We start from the raw sequence: 12,914 nt of genomic DNA on the forward strand, positions 1-12,914 counted from the left end.
TGAGGCCCTGTTCCCGTTTCCTTCCTCGAGGTCCAGGTTAGACGTGTCAGTGGCAAGGGGGTCCTTGGGATGCTGCGGCCCCCATCAGAGCACACAGATGTCCTTGTGACCAACCCCCTCCCCCATCAATGCATCCACGGGCCGTGTGGGAGCCGAAGGCTCGGCCGGCGGGGGAGACTTGGCTACTCTTGCCTCCAGCTATGACTGACCGGCCCCCGAGACCACGGCGGGTCCCTCGGGTAGAAAGTACAGAAGTGTCTTCTTCTCCATCATCCAGGAGGGGACAGGCCCTGGGGGTCCTCGCGGGTCGGGGGCTCCGCCTTCAGTGGCTTTCTCCACCTACAGTACCTTTCACAGCCTGTGTACGGATGGGCGCAGAGGAGGAAAGAGTCGTGTGTCCCTACTAGGACCACTAACCTGAGAAACTCTGAAAGCCAGGAGAGCAGAACATTCCAGAAGTGCCAGGATGCACGCACAACATCACGCGTGCACCTGCGGCGCGTGAGCAGACCAGGGCCCTCGGTACCCATCACAAGGGCGCGCGCTCACTATAAGCTTCCCGCCAAGTGCCGGGGAGGTGGGCCAGGGTGCTTCCCAGATGCTGGGAGGTAAGCTGGATGCGCGCTTGTCAAACTGGGCTACATGTGGCCCAGTGCCTGTTTCTGTGAATAAGGTTTCATTGGAAGACAGACACGGGGATAGTTTACGCGTTGCCTACAGCAGCTTTCGTACCGCAAAGAGCTGAGTATTTGAACCCGAACCTGGCTGGCCGCTTAAAATGGCTATTTACAGAAAAGTCTGGCGACCCCTGAGTCAGAGCAACTGCTTCCTGCCAAGCTGATCTTTGAGCAGTGCAAAGCACGAGGCCGTAAGTAAGACTGAACCACACAACGGCAAGCCGGCTCCCCTTCCACTTGGCTTTCCATCCTGATGACCTTCAAGAGGAAGCTGCTGGTACTACGGCCTCTTTGGAAGGCTGATATTTGCTCTTCGCCTCCCTTAGAAACAAGTCCCAGGCGGCCTCCAGGCTCTGAGGCTGACAATTACACAGCCAGACACCAACAGCTGTGTTTTCTCTGCCTTCTGCGAGTCTCGAGTCTCGAGCCTCAGGGTCAGCCTTCCTCGCAGCCACCAATGCCAGCTTTCCAACCGTGACCGCAAATAAAGTCTCCTCTTAGCATAATATACATTAAAGATGAATCCCTGACAAAAAACACTAGGTGGGCGGATGACGAGTGCTGGTCAGACATGGGTCCCCGAGGGCAGAGAGGGCGGAGAGGGCGCACGCACGTGGGGGCCACAGAGCTAAGTCATCAGCACCCTCATTCTGTCGGTGGCCGGGGGTTGGCAGACTGACCTTGAACACGGGATCCTGGGACTCCACCCCCAGGTTGGGGTTCACGTCTTGAGTGTTTCTTTCGCTCAAGTCTGTGCCCGCATCACAGGGACCTCCCAACACTCAGGACACTCAAGGGCAGGAGGGGCTCTGGAAAGCTCGAGCTCCCCGTCTCACGGGGGAGGGGGAACTGAGGTCAGAGGGTGGCTTCTCCCCACGAGTGGAAAGACTGTCCCGCGTCCCTCCTGTGCCCTCACGCGCCTGCAACACAGGCCACACTTCTGACCCCTGAGGGTGGGGGGCCCCCCCACCAAGCAATCCTGTGACACCGGCGGGGTGTCTGAAGTTTAACTGACACAGTTTATTCTGACGCGGGCTGCGAAAACAGCAGGTGTCCGTCCCACAGGGAGGGGCTCAGTCCCGCATCGCGGCTCCCACCCAGAGGGCCTGCCACGACCCCCTTGTAGCCCAGAGCAAGTCTACTCGCTAGACTGTCATAATGAGTGTAACTCAGGAACCCCCGATGGGTAAGATGCGGACATGCCGGGCTCCCTGCCCCTCCCCGGGCCACCAACAGGAGGCTCTCCACACCCTGTCCCTCGGGGGTTTTTATGGACGCTGCATTACAGACCTGGTTGATTAAGTCACTGGCCACTGGCAACAGACTTGACCTCCAGCCCCTCCCCGTCCCAGGCGTTTGGGGGGCAGGGCTGAAAGTAAAGTCTCCCCTCTCGGAGTCGGTTCCCCTGGCAACCGGCAACCAGTCCCCAGTCCTTAGGGGACTCTCCAAAAGTCACATTAACATGACAAAAGACAACTCCAGCACTCTCAAGGGGCAGGAAATTCTGAGGGTTTTAGGGGCTTGGTGCTTGGGGATGAACAAGGCACCGCGGCCATGGCCCGTGTGGAGGGGCATCGGCTGCGTGGGCCCGCTGCCTTGCTCTGCTCCGTGTCTGCATTTGAAAGGCACAGCCCAGCTCCCTGCGTGGGTGCAGGAGACAGGACAGGCTCAGCAGCCCCCCGGAAGGAAGGCCACCCGTAGCAACACCCCGCCCAGTGGGGTGAGGCGCTCCCCAACGATGGGGCGCTAAACCGGATCCTCACTGTCGTTTTACCCAAGTATTGCCCGCACTGGGTTGCAACTTTCTCCAAGGGAAGGAGGAAGTGCTAGTTGATGGCCTTGATTTTGAAACACAGGATCTGTAGAACCACTTCTTCCCTTCTCCCAGGGAAAGCACCTTTGGGGAGGGGGCCGGGAGCTCGTGCACTGCAGGAGCCCTACCCCCCACTAGGGATGCAAAAGCCCCGAATTTGGGGTCACAGTCTCCGTCCCAAGTTCCGGAACTTCCCACCGCCACCGTCATCCCCAGCACAGACACGCCGTCTTTCCACCATCCAGCGTCTTAGTCGTAATTGGAAAAGAGTGTGAGCAAAGAAGGGTGTCAGAGGACAAAGGCCATGCCCAAGTCGCCACCCTGCCCCCTTCCATCAGCACAGGCGAGCCGACCCAAGTCCGGCCGGACCCCCCTTCCCTGGAGGACGAGGCTGCCCTTCTGATCTCTGTCTCGTGCCGTCTCATTACCACCTTGACCTTCTTGGACACCGAGTGCAGACCATCCCATGCTCCCGCTCCAGGACAAGCCCGCCAGACTCACCTGCAAGATCCCGGAGGAGAGGACGCACTGAGCTAAGACCCTCCCCAGCCAGCAGGAGGGGTCTCCACTTACCCGCACCAGCTGCTGTGGGAAGGGCCCGCGGGAATTTTCCGGCACGTTGATGGGTGGGATGACCCAGTCTCGTTTCTGTCTCCTCAGCCCGTTGGCATTCTGGTGCTGGGGCCACGGCAACAGCGTGTCATTCGGAGGCTGAGAGGCGTCCAGACCTGCACTCGGCTTCCCTTTCTGCAGCATTAGTCGGAGGGGGGAGAGAAGAGTCAAAGAAGTCTGGTTAAGTTCTGCGCAGAGGAAAAGGCATCTGTTCAGAGAATCTGTTCTGTCCTAGATCAACACAGAGAGACTGGATGATGCTTGGGAAAGTGGCTAAGTGTTAGGGGGAAAAAATCAAGCAATGGAAGAATGGGGAAAAAAATCACAAGGGAAAACACAGTTTATTTATTTATTTTTATTTTTTTAATATTATTTAATGTGTATTCATTTATTTTTAATTTTTTTTCGACGTTTATTTACTTTTGGGACAGAGAGAGACAGAGCATGAACGGGGGAGGGGCAGAGAGAGAGGGAGACACAGAATCGGAAACAGGCTCCAGGCTCCGAGCCATCAGCCCAGAGCCCGACGTGGGGCTCGAACTCACGGACCGCGAGATCGTGACCTGGCTGAAGTCGGACGCTTAACCGACTGCGCCACCCAGGCGCCCCTAATGTGTATTCATTTTTGAGAGAGAGAGAGAGAGAGAGAGAGACAGAGTTGGACCAGGGAAAGGGCAGAGAGAGAGGGAGACCCAGAGTCGGAAGCAGGCTCCAGGCTCCGAGCTGTCAGCACAGAGCCCAGCACGGGGCTCCAATTCACAAACCGTGAGATCGTGACCTGAGTGAAGCTGGACGCTTACCTGACTGAGCCACCCAGGCGTCCTGGAAGACACAGTTTAATTTAAAGTTCTTGTTTACGAAAACACACCCTGAACACAGTTGATAACCCCGGTAAACATGATTTACAACAAATCTGTCAAAGGATGGAGAGTCTCACTATATAAAGAGTTCCTACAAATCAATAAAAAATTTAAATCTTTTTGGTAACAGGAAAGGACAGGAATAGAAAGTCATGGCAAAATAAAAAATCAGTAAGCTTATTAAAAATGTTCACACCTTCCGTTAATCAAATGAATGCAAACTGAAGTAACGTACTCTCTTCACCTATCACACTGACAAGATTAAATGAATGGATCTTCAGTCCTGTGCACTGTGCCGTGTTAGTCGGCTCAAGCGGTGTTTGAGGGTGTTGGAGCCGGCGTTAGGCAGACCCGGTGTCTTGTGTCTATGTGCACCCTAAGGTCCACTGACTCTGGGCGACTCGCTCTGTCCCTCCAAACTCCAGCTGCTTTTATAAAACGGGGCTGGCAATAACAACACTGATTTCAGAGGGTTGCTATGGCAACTAAAGCCATCAGAGCCCCTGCCTATGGGGCAGCCACTGGGACTGGATGGTGGCTGAGCCCTGACCGGATGCTGCTGCGGGCTAACCACAGCCTTCTGCTGCTTTGGGCCAGTCCATCAACAGCCTCAAAAATGCTCCTTGCTGTCAGCTGTACATCAATTAAAAAAAATTAGGAAAAAACCCCCCAGTAGCTCCACAGCTGGAGATCTGTCCCCAAAACACTACATGCAAACAAACATCTCCATATAAAACGTTCACTGCAGATGTTTTTGTAATAATATTATGGATATTATATATACATCAAGTAATCAAAATAATCGGAAAAAAACCTCTGGAGATCTGATAGCCGCAAATAATAGGCAAAAACATTTTTTTAATGTGTATTTATTTTTGAGAGAGAAAGAGAGAGACAGAGGCAGAGCGCGTGTGGGGGAGGGGCAGAGAGAGGGGGGGAGAGAATCCGAAGCAGGCTCCAGGCTCCGAGCTGTGAGCACGGAGCCCGACGCGGGGCTCGAACCCACGAACCGTGAGATCATGACCTGAGCCGAAGTCGGACGCTTAACTGACTGAGCCCCCCAGGCGCCCCTAAATTGTAGTCAAATGCAGAATGCTATGTTTGTATCTTGGGATATTACAGAGTCATTAAAAGCTACCCTTTGGAGACGGGGACATGACGAATGTCCATCAAATAATGTAAGTGGAGACTGGCAACAGAGTATAAACGTAGCACAAGTCCCTATTTGTGTGTGTGTGTGTGTGTGTGTGTGTGTGTGTGTGTAAGGACACAGAAAAGACCGGAAGGAAACATCAAAATGTAAACTTTTGTTTTCTCTGCTCACCAGGGAGCTTTCCCCAAGTTTACTTTATTCCTTTTACCTTTCTATATTTCTGAATATTGCAACATGTATGACTTTCTATATTAAAAAGTTTCTATATTAATTTCTAAATTAAAGGAGCCAGAGCAGAGCTTCACATACACACGCGGTGTCTGCGACCCTCACGCGTGCACCCGGCGTCTGTGCGGAGCTTCGAGTACGCACGGTGTCTCTGGGTGTGCCACCTCCTTGCTCCTTTTCCGGGTGCCCCGGCACTGTTTTCATCTGACTCTGCTTTGGAGCCAGCTGCACATCACGGCTCGCAAGGCAAAGACAGACCTGGAATAGGACAGCCCACGGCACCTGGCCACAGTCCACCCGCCTCTAGCCACGGCGGGTCCCACCCTCTGCCAGCAAGATGGGCCTGGGTGGTCTGAGCACTGCCGTCTGTGGACCCAGGACCTTGCCCACTTTTTTTTTTTGCAAAATAACTGCATAGAAATAAGTTAAGTACATGTGGACAAAACTGCCTACTTGATGAAAAGGTAAACTCTTCCCGAATCCACGGGCAATGCCACGTGGACAAGCCACAGGGGAAGGAGAGACCCCTCTGGGACGCCCCCCAGGCCCCAGCGGACTCCCGGCCCGAGCTCCTGCAGTCGAGTGTTTGAGGCAACTAAAACCACAAGCCTTTCGTCCACCACTCCCCACCTTCATCGGAGAGGGGCCACACGAGGTGTGCACGTCCCCGGGGGCCTTGACTTCTGTTCACGTCAAACCAATGGCTGCTGTGACTCATCTTCCGGCTCTCAGGATGACACAGCGATGGGGCTGCATCCTTACTTTCCTCCGTGAGCTTCACAGAGAACCACAGAACCGCTTTCAGAACGGTCCTGGCCACACACGGTCCCCTCACAGCCCGGGCACAGACAACTGCCTTCCCTGCCCACATGAGTAGCTGCCGCCTTGTGGGCCGTGAGCGTCCCTCGCGGTCTCTGCCTGAACTCCCCTCGCCGACTCAGCAGGACGTGTCCTCAAGCCCACTTTCCTAGGGAGGCACAGAGGGGGCCTCAGAGAGGCCGAGTCACTTCAGAAGGTCACACACTCAGTGGGCAGGGACAGGATCTGAACCTGGGAGTCAGACCTCAAGACCGGAGCCCCTGGCTGAGTGCCACCCCTCACTCGTGGGTCTCGTTGCCTGGAGGTCACATCCCCTTTACCCGTCCTCAAGTCACGTGTGCGGAGGCGCAGCAGGAGTCAGCGTTCCCGCAGAACTGCCTGCAGTCTGTGTTAAGGAGCCGCCAGGTGACTGATGTGTTCCACAGCCCGGTCTGGGGGCTTCTCAGCTCGCAGCTAAATAGTTCGCCTGTCCCCGGGCACCTGCCCCGGGAGGAGGGACAGGGTTAGTGTTTGTTCTTAGGCGTGTCGGCTTGAGGGCAGCCTGCCGGACTTGGGAGCCGTGCACGAGATGCCAGGGAGCCCCGGCCACAAGCACAGCCGGGGGAGGGGGTGCTGGCCATCTGTGGCTCCCCCGATGTCTCCCCCAGTGACGGTGCAGAGAACACAGGTCTGCCCCACCGGCAAGGCTTGGGCGCCAGCAGGCAGAATGCTCACCTGAGTCCTTTGTGTTTCAGGCTCGGGGTTTTAAAGAGTTTTCATAAAGCTGCTTTTTTTTTTTTTTTTTTTTTTGGAACTGCTTTATCTTCATTTGCTGAGGACGAGCTTGCATGGCGTTAATTTCCCCTAGTGTTGTTTAAATAAATTGCACATATTTGCTACTATTTTAAAGCTGTGAGACACATATAATAACAAAATCTGGCGAAAATCGATGCCAGACCCGTGCAGCCTCAGCCTGGAAGACACGCCCACGTCTCCGGGCAGAAACGTTGGTGCAGATGATCGGTTGCCCCCCTGGAACAAGCGTGACGTTCTGACACGCGGTCACCCTGGGCCCACTCGGAACACGGCGCCTAAACACCGATGCACAATTGCGCTAGTTACAAATAATGCTTCCAGTTACTCTCAAAAATATTTCCTAACGGATGACACCCGCGGATTTTCCCAACGCGCTCCCGAATTCTGTATTTCTGAGTAAATGATGGCCGGGTGCCGGACAGTGGAACGAGCGTGACCTCTGTGTCACTGTTACTAGAAATTATATACGTGCGTGTGCACATACAGGTGTGTATTGGTGCGTGCGTGTGTGTGCGTGTATGTGCAATGCACGCAGGTATGTGTATGTGCGTGTGTGTTTGTATGCTGTGTGCGTGTCTGTAACACTACAATTTTCCCAAAACCGACAGCCTGGCATCATGATAGGCTGGCCACACCCCATCACTGGGTCTTTACAGTCTCATCCGAGCTAGAAGCGTCATTACTGGCAGGGATCGGGGGGGGGGGGTCCTCGCTGCTGAATTGACCGTTGGATCCGGCCAAGCTCACACCTGCACATCCGGAGAACAAAGAGCCCTGAGGAAATCACTTGGTCCTGCTGTCCTCTTACCGGATGCCCAAGAAGGTGTGGTTAAGACGTTAACTTCCTAGAGGTGCGGACAGCTTGTGGACGCACCCTGCCCGCAGGGGGCCGAGGCATTATTTTGGCCCCACGCTGTGGGTGCTGCCCTGCCTGGGAGGTTGTAGGGCTTCACGGCCACTCACTCGGCACAGAGCAAACTCAGTGGACAGATGTAAACGTGGGGTTCCCCATGCTTCCTGAGCGCCGAGTAAGTGACCCTCAACCTCCACCCTCAAGTGCTCGTGTGGAGTGGCAGGCCAGGAGCCCTGATGACAGTGATGGCTGTCACGGGTCATGGGGGCGCCATGGGCCCAGGTAATCTCCGACTTAGTCCTCAGGACAGCCACACTGTCCATGGGACCGTGATCAGCACGAGCCAGGAACAGGCAGGTTCGAGCTGGCACTGCAATTCAGGCCATCTTGGGAAGGCATAGATGCTTCAGGGGGATATTCTGCCCGAGTGGGGTACTGAGGGGTGAATAGGAGTTTGTTGCCGAGAGAATGAGTAGCCAAGAAGGGGGCAGATGTGGAAGCAGGATGGTGTGGGTGCCTCAAAAATCAGGCAGATGCCCTCATGAAATTCAAGGGCTGTTTGGGGCCTAGAAATAAAGTAGAATGGGGGGGCGATGTTGCAGGCTTTCGGGGTCACAGGGCTGGTCTGACACGGGCCGCTCTTCACTGGCCCTGCTGGTATTTGTTTTGACCCCTGCACCCCCAAGCCTTGGTTCCTCTTCTGTGAAACGAGGAGGCCCTTACCGGGGGGCAGTGTAGGTGACAAGGTGACAGATGGCGGGGTTTCAGCCCTACTGTCAGGCTCACGGTGGGGAGAAGAAACCCAAGAAGGGTCACGCCGGAGGGGGCTCTGCAGGCTGGACTGGACTCCCAGGGGTGCAGAGCGAACAGGGTAGGGGGGCTTTAGCCTGGACACCTGGGGGTGGTGGCTTGGCCTGGAATGAGCCCCGAGTGTTCAGAGGGGCAGGTGGGCTTAGGACTGTCCCGTAACCTTATATCCCAGTTAAGGAAACTGAGGCACAAGGAGGAGAAGGAATGTGTCCAAATTGCCTAGTAGTGAGGGCGGGGCTGAGCCAGGGGGCAGTGGTGGGTGGGGAGGGGGGGGGGCAGCCCAGGGAGGAGACTTCCTGGATGCTGGAGGCAGGGTTTGGTGTCCCTGGATGGGCCCATCTCAGAGCCCTGTCCGGACATGGGCAGGCGTGAGTGTCCACCTTGGCATCGAGCTTGGCACGCCATCTGCCACGGTGGCCTCCCCCAGGCGGGCAGGGCACTACCCCCGGCTGCGGGATGGATGGGCTCCCTGCCCTGGATTAGGGTACGACGGGGCGGGGGGGGACCCCCCACCCCTCACTACCTGGGCTGCTGGTCTCCCTGGCCACACGGATAGAGCCCCACCTGCCTCCCGCCCCACCCTCCCCTCCCCTCCCCTCCGAACACCCCAGCCACACCCCTGCTCAAGGCTGCACACTCTTGGTGCCCAGGTGCCCCAGGCACAGCCCACCCCGCCCCGAGCACGTACGGGCATCTCCCAGAAGGGGCAGATGAAGGGTGTGGAGCCCGGCCACCTGGGGAGACGTGTCTCGCGGTGCAGACACACAGAGCCACACTCTCACTCGTGAAACCCTAAATCCGCTATTTCTTAATTAGCTTTATTCACAAAGTGTTTCCCGTTTCCGATCGCCTCTCCCCGCTGAGTCTGAATCAGCAGTGCTCTGGACTGGATTCGTTCTGCTGACGTTGCTCTGGGACCGGGATTTAGGGGGACTTTCTCAGGCGGGCGTCCCAGTGCCGGGAGTGGGGCCTCGGGGGGTCGCTTACAGCCTCTGGGCCTTGGTCTCCAGGCTCACGGGGCTGGATGAGCTCTGTGCTTTGGGGCCACCTGGACAGCTGGGGTGTAGGGTGTGGGCTGAGGCCCTGACCTGGGGGGGTCAGCCTCACTCCACGACTTGGGGAGGGGTCATCCCCCTGCTGGGCTGGAGTCTGGACTCCCTGTGTCAGCGGACACCGACTTCAAGGAGACAGAACGCCATCCTGTGTTTGCACAGGCTGTGGGGCTGGTCCCTTTGCAGACGGTCTGTGGCACCTGGGGACCCGGGGGACCCAGGACTGGTGGCCTTAAGGTCCCTCCAGGCCAACCTGTGTGGCCCTGGCAGGTCCCTCCCGGCAGGCTCTCTGGGCAAGTCCCAAAGGCAGGTGTCCTCTCTTCCTAGGTATAATGTGACCTGGCCCTTGCACTCAGCACAGGGGTTGTTATTTTAGGGAGAGAGGTGGGAGGTAATGGACCTGAGAACAGAAGGACGGCCTGCCAAGGACAGCAGCCTTCCATCTCAGCGAGACCGAGGCTCCCGAGTTCACGGGCAAGCTGCGTGTTAGAAGAAACCATCCTTTCCACGCCCGAGCCCTGCCCGTCCCAACCTGCACCCCAACAGCCACCTGCGAGGCCCTCTCCCCAGGCGGGCTTTCCCCCCACCGGCCCCTCAATCGGCACACTATTCTTCCACGCTCCCGGCAGCTCTGTGCCGCCCGGTCCTGCTCTCCGTGCACCAGAGGGCTGTTCTCTGTGTCTGACTGTGAGTGTAATTGAGTGTGACCTCCAGGTGAAGTCTTCAGGGATTCCTCAATATGAGGAAGAAGCTGGGTCATTTCCCTCCATCATCAATTCACCAGTGAAAGGTGAATAATGCAAAACTGACCTGAGGCAGGATTTAAATTATCGCCTTTTTTTTTTTTTGAAAAAGGAGAAAAAAAAAGAAAGAAAAATCGTGCCAGGGGAAGGCTATAATCATCCATACCTCCAATCGACATGCGAAAGGTTATAATTCATCACATTCTTCTATTATCTAACCATTCACCTGTTAGGGGCATAGAATTATTAAGCCGAGCGTGAGCACTGGCTGTAAGTAAACGGGCTGACTCATAAAACATCAGAGGTGAAGGTACACAGGGGGCATAAATAATCAAGGTCCGCCTTCGGGACAGAATCTCCAGGTGTCTCCCTGGGGTGACTTCCCCGCCATCTTGGCTGGAGGCGGGCATCAAGCGGTGAGTGTGTGAATACGTAACAGCGTCCCTTTTTCCTTGCGACAGGGATGCAGACGGCAGGTCCCGCCACCCCCCTCCTGACCCAACACAGTGGGCTCTGCAGGGTGGGGTCCAGGGGTCTGCACGGTGGACACGCTCGGCGGGGGGAGGGGGGCATTGGAGTCAAGCACCAGCCCCACAGGGCGTAGACGTGATGCCCAGCGACACCAGAGAAACAGCAGTGTGTGGGCAAGGCCAAGAGAAGAGCCTCTTGAACAGACAGGCGGGGTGGGAGGAGCCCAGTGCAAAGCCCGGGCTCTGGAGCACAGCCGGGACTGCGCTCCCACGCACGGTCGTCGGGCGGGGACACTTGGCGCTTTTGCAAAGTGCGATGGGTACAGAGAGCGTGGGCCACTCTCCGGAGCCGTGGCTCAGAAGTCACTCCTCCCAGGAGGCGGCACAAACCCGGGAATGGCTTCAACATTCCCACATGCCAGATCCCAAGGGCTGTGTTTCTAAGGGGCGCCCAGCAGCCCCGACCCGAGGGTGGGGTCACAGACAACAGACAGCCCACCCCGTCCTCAGGTCCTAGGCTGGATGCTCCCTTCACACCTCCAATTCCTTCCACTTTGAGACAAGAGCATGAGCACAAGTCCATCTGATTCGATGAAAAAATCAATGGAAACATTTTCAGTTAGTTCCTTGTGGGACATGCCACGTGGGTGCAGTGTCTGATGTCCTAGAGACGTCTTCTTAACCAAGGGGGTCCTGGTCGGCATCCCGAGGCGTGCCCGCCCCCTCCCCCTTGGTCTGCATTCCCCGAGTCGCTGCCTCCTGGGGAAGGTCCCCGGGCCACCTGATGTCTCTGAGCGGCAGTGCAGCCCTGCGGACCCCTGTCACCCCCAGCCTCCCGGGACAGGAACATCTACACTCACGGGACGGAAGGCTCTGGGGGTCCTGGTGAGGCCGCGAGCTTCTCTTTTTCCAAAAATAAACCAGCCCTTCCCTCTCATGACACCGAGCAGTCTCCAGAGAACGCAGCTGGTACGTCTTTCCTTTTAGCCAAGCTGCCTCCGCCGGGGTCCAGTATGGGCTCCCGGGGCACCTGTGACCTCTCACGCACAGAGTGACCACATGCCTATTTGCACAAGCTCATCCGACCGCTCTCGGGTGGCCCTACTGTTTGGTAAACACGTGGCCAATCTCAGCCATAAACACGAGACTCAGGGGCAGGGGTTCCAAGGTGGCCGGTTACACAGGGGTCTGCGGTCGGGGGCTGAGTGGGGTGTGACGTGCCATCCTGCGCTGTGAACTGGCCCTACCTCTGACGGCACGAGGGCGGTGAGGGTCTATCCCCTGAACCCGAGCGTCGTTTCTGCCTCTGCCTCTGGCTCACCGCCCCCTCCTGATTTCACTGCCTCCCTGCGGCTCTGGGTTACAGGTGCGTCCATAAATAGCGTACCCCCCACCCAAGTGTCACACGTGGCACTGACTTTCACTGAGGGCAATTAGGTTCCTAACGAAAGAGGCACTCAAGTCTACATCAATCGTTCACTCCTCTCTTCCTACTTCCCTTTCGACGTGCATTTGAAAACCGGTACATGTCCGCCTGCAAGCATGTATGTTTAAAATATTTAACTAGGGTAGTGTTGGCACCCTTCTGGCTGGTTTCCATGGTAGCTCAGGAGGGACAAAGTAAAGTGGTATTTACCAAACACAAAATGAAACAAGGGAGACGCAACCCGTTCTCCAGCAAAGAGAACACGCAAGCCATTCTAAACACACATTTGCATGGTTCCGCGAGGTGCTTAATGGAGTCTCTTTCCGCGACACTGCTGCGTGGAAGAAGGCGCTGTCTCCCCCATGCACCGCTATGGTATTCCTCACTTCCGATCTCTTCTAGGAAGGGGAGGGAGGTCGTTCTGAAAACTCCCACGGAGAGCGTACAAAGAGAGGTCTCCTGAACAGAGCAGCATGGTTGTGCCTTCAAGTTTCTATTTGGGAGGAGAGTCTTAGTGACGGTGACAGTGGGGGGCCCCCTGGCCTCGCTCAGGCACGCCCAGGCCACTTAGGGAGGGAGGGAGGGGCTGGTGCAGCCCTCGCT

At 56.5% G+C, this 12,914-nt stretch overlaps 1 protein-coding gene across 2 annotated transcripts in view; it reads right to left on the bottom strand.

Moving 5' to 3' along the window:
- The window catches only part of CDH4 (cadherin 4), a 532,985-nt gene that overhangs the window by 127,917 nt on the left and 392,154 nt on the right, over nucleotides 1–12,914 (bottom strand). For both annotated transcript variants that reach the window (XM_053199762.1, XM_053199763.1), the window contains one exon: nucleotides 3,064–3,237. In XM_053199762.1, the coding sequence (XP_053055737.1) occupies nucleotides 3,064–3,237 (174 nt within the window). The remainder of the gene's footprint in view (nucleotides 1–3,063; nucleotides 3,238–12,914) is intronic.

Source organism: Acinonyx jubatus, chromosome A3 (genome assembly GCF_027475565.1).
Source record: "Acinonyx jubatus isolate Ajub_Pintada_27869175 chromosome A3, VMU_Ajub_asm_v1.0, whole genome shotgun sequence".
Taxonomy (NCBI): Eukaryota; Metazoa; Chordata; class Mammalia; order Carnivora; family Felidae; genus Acinonyx; species Acinonyx jubatus.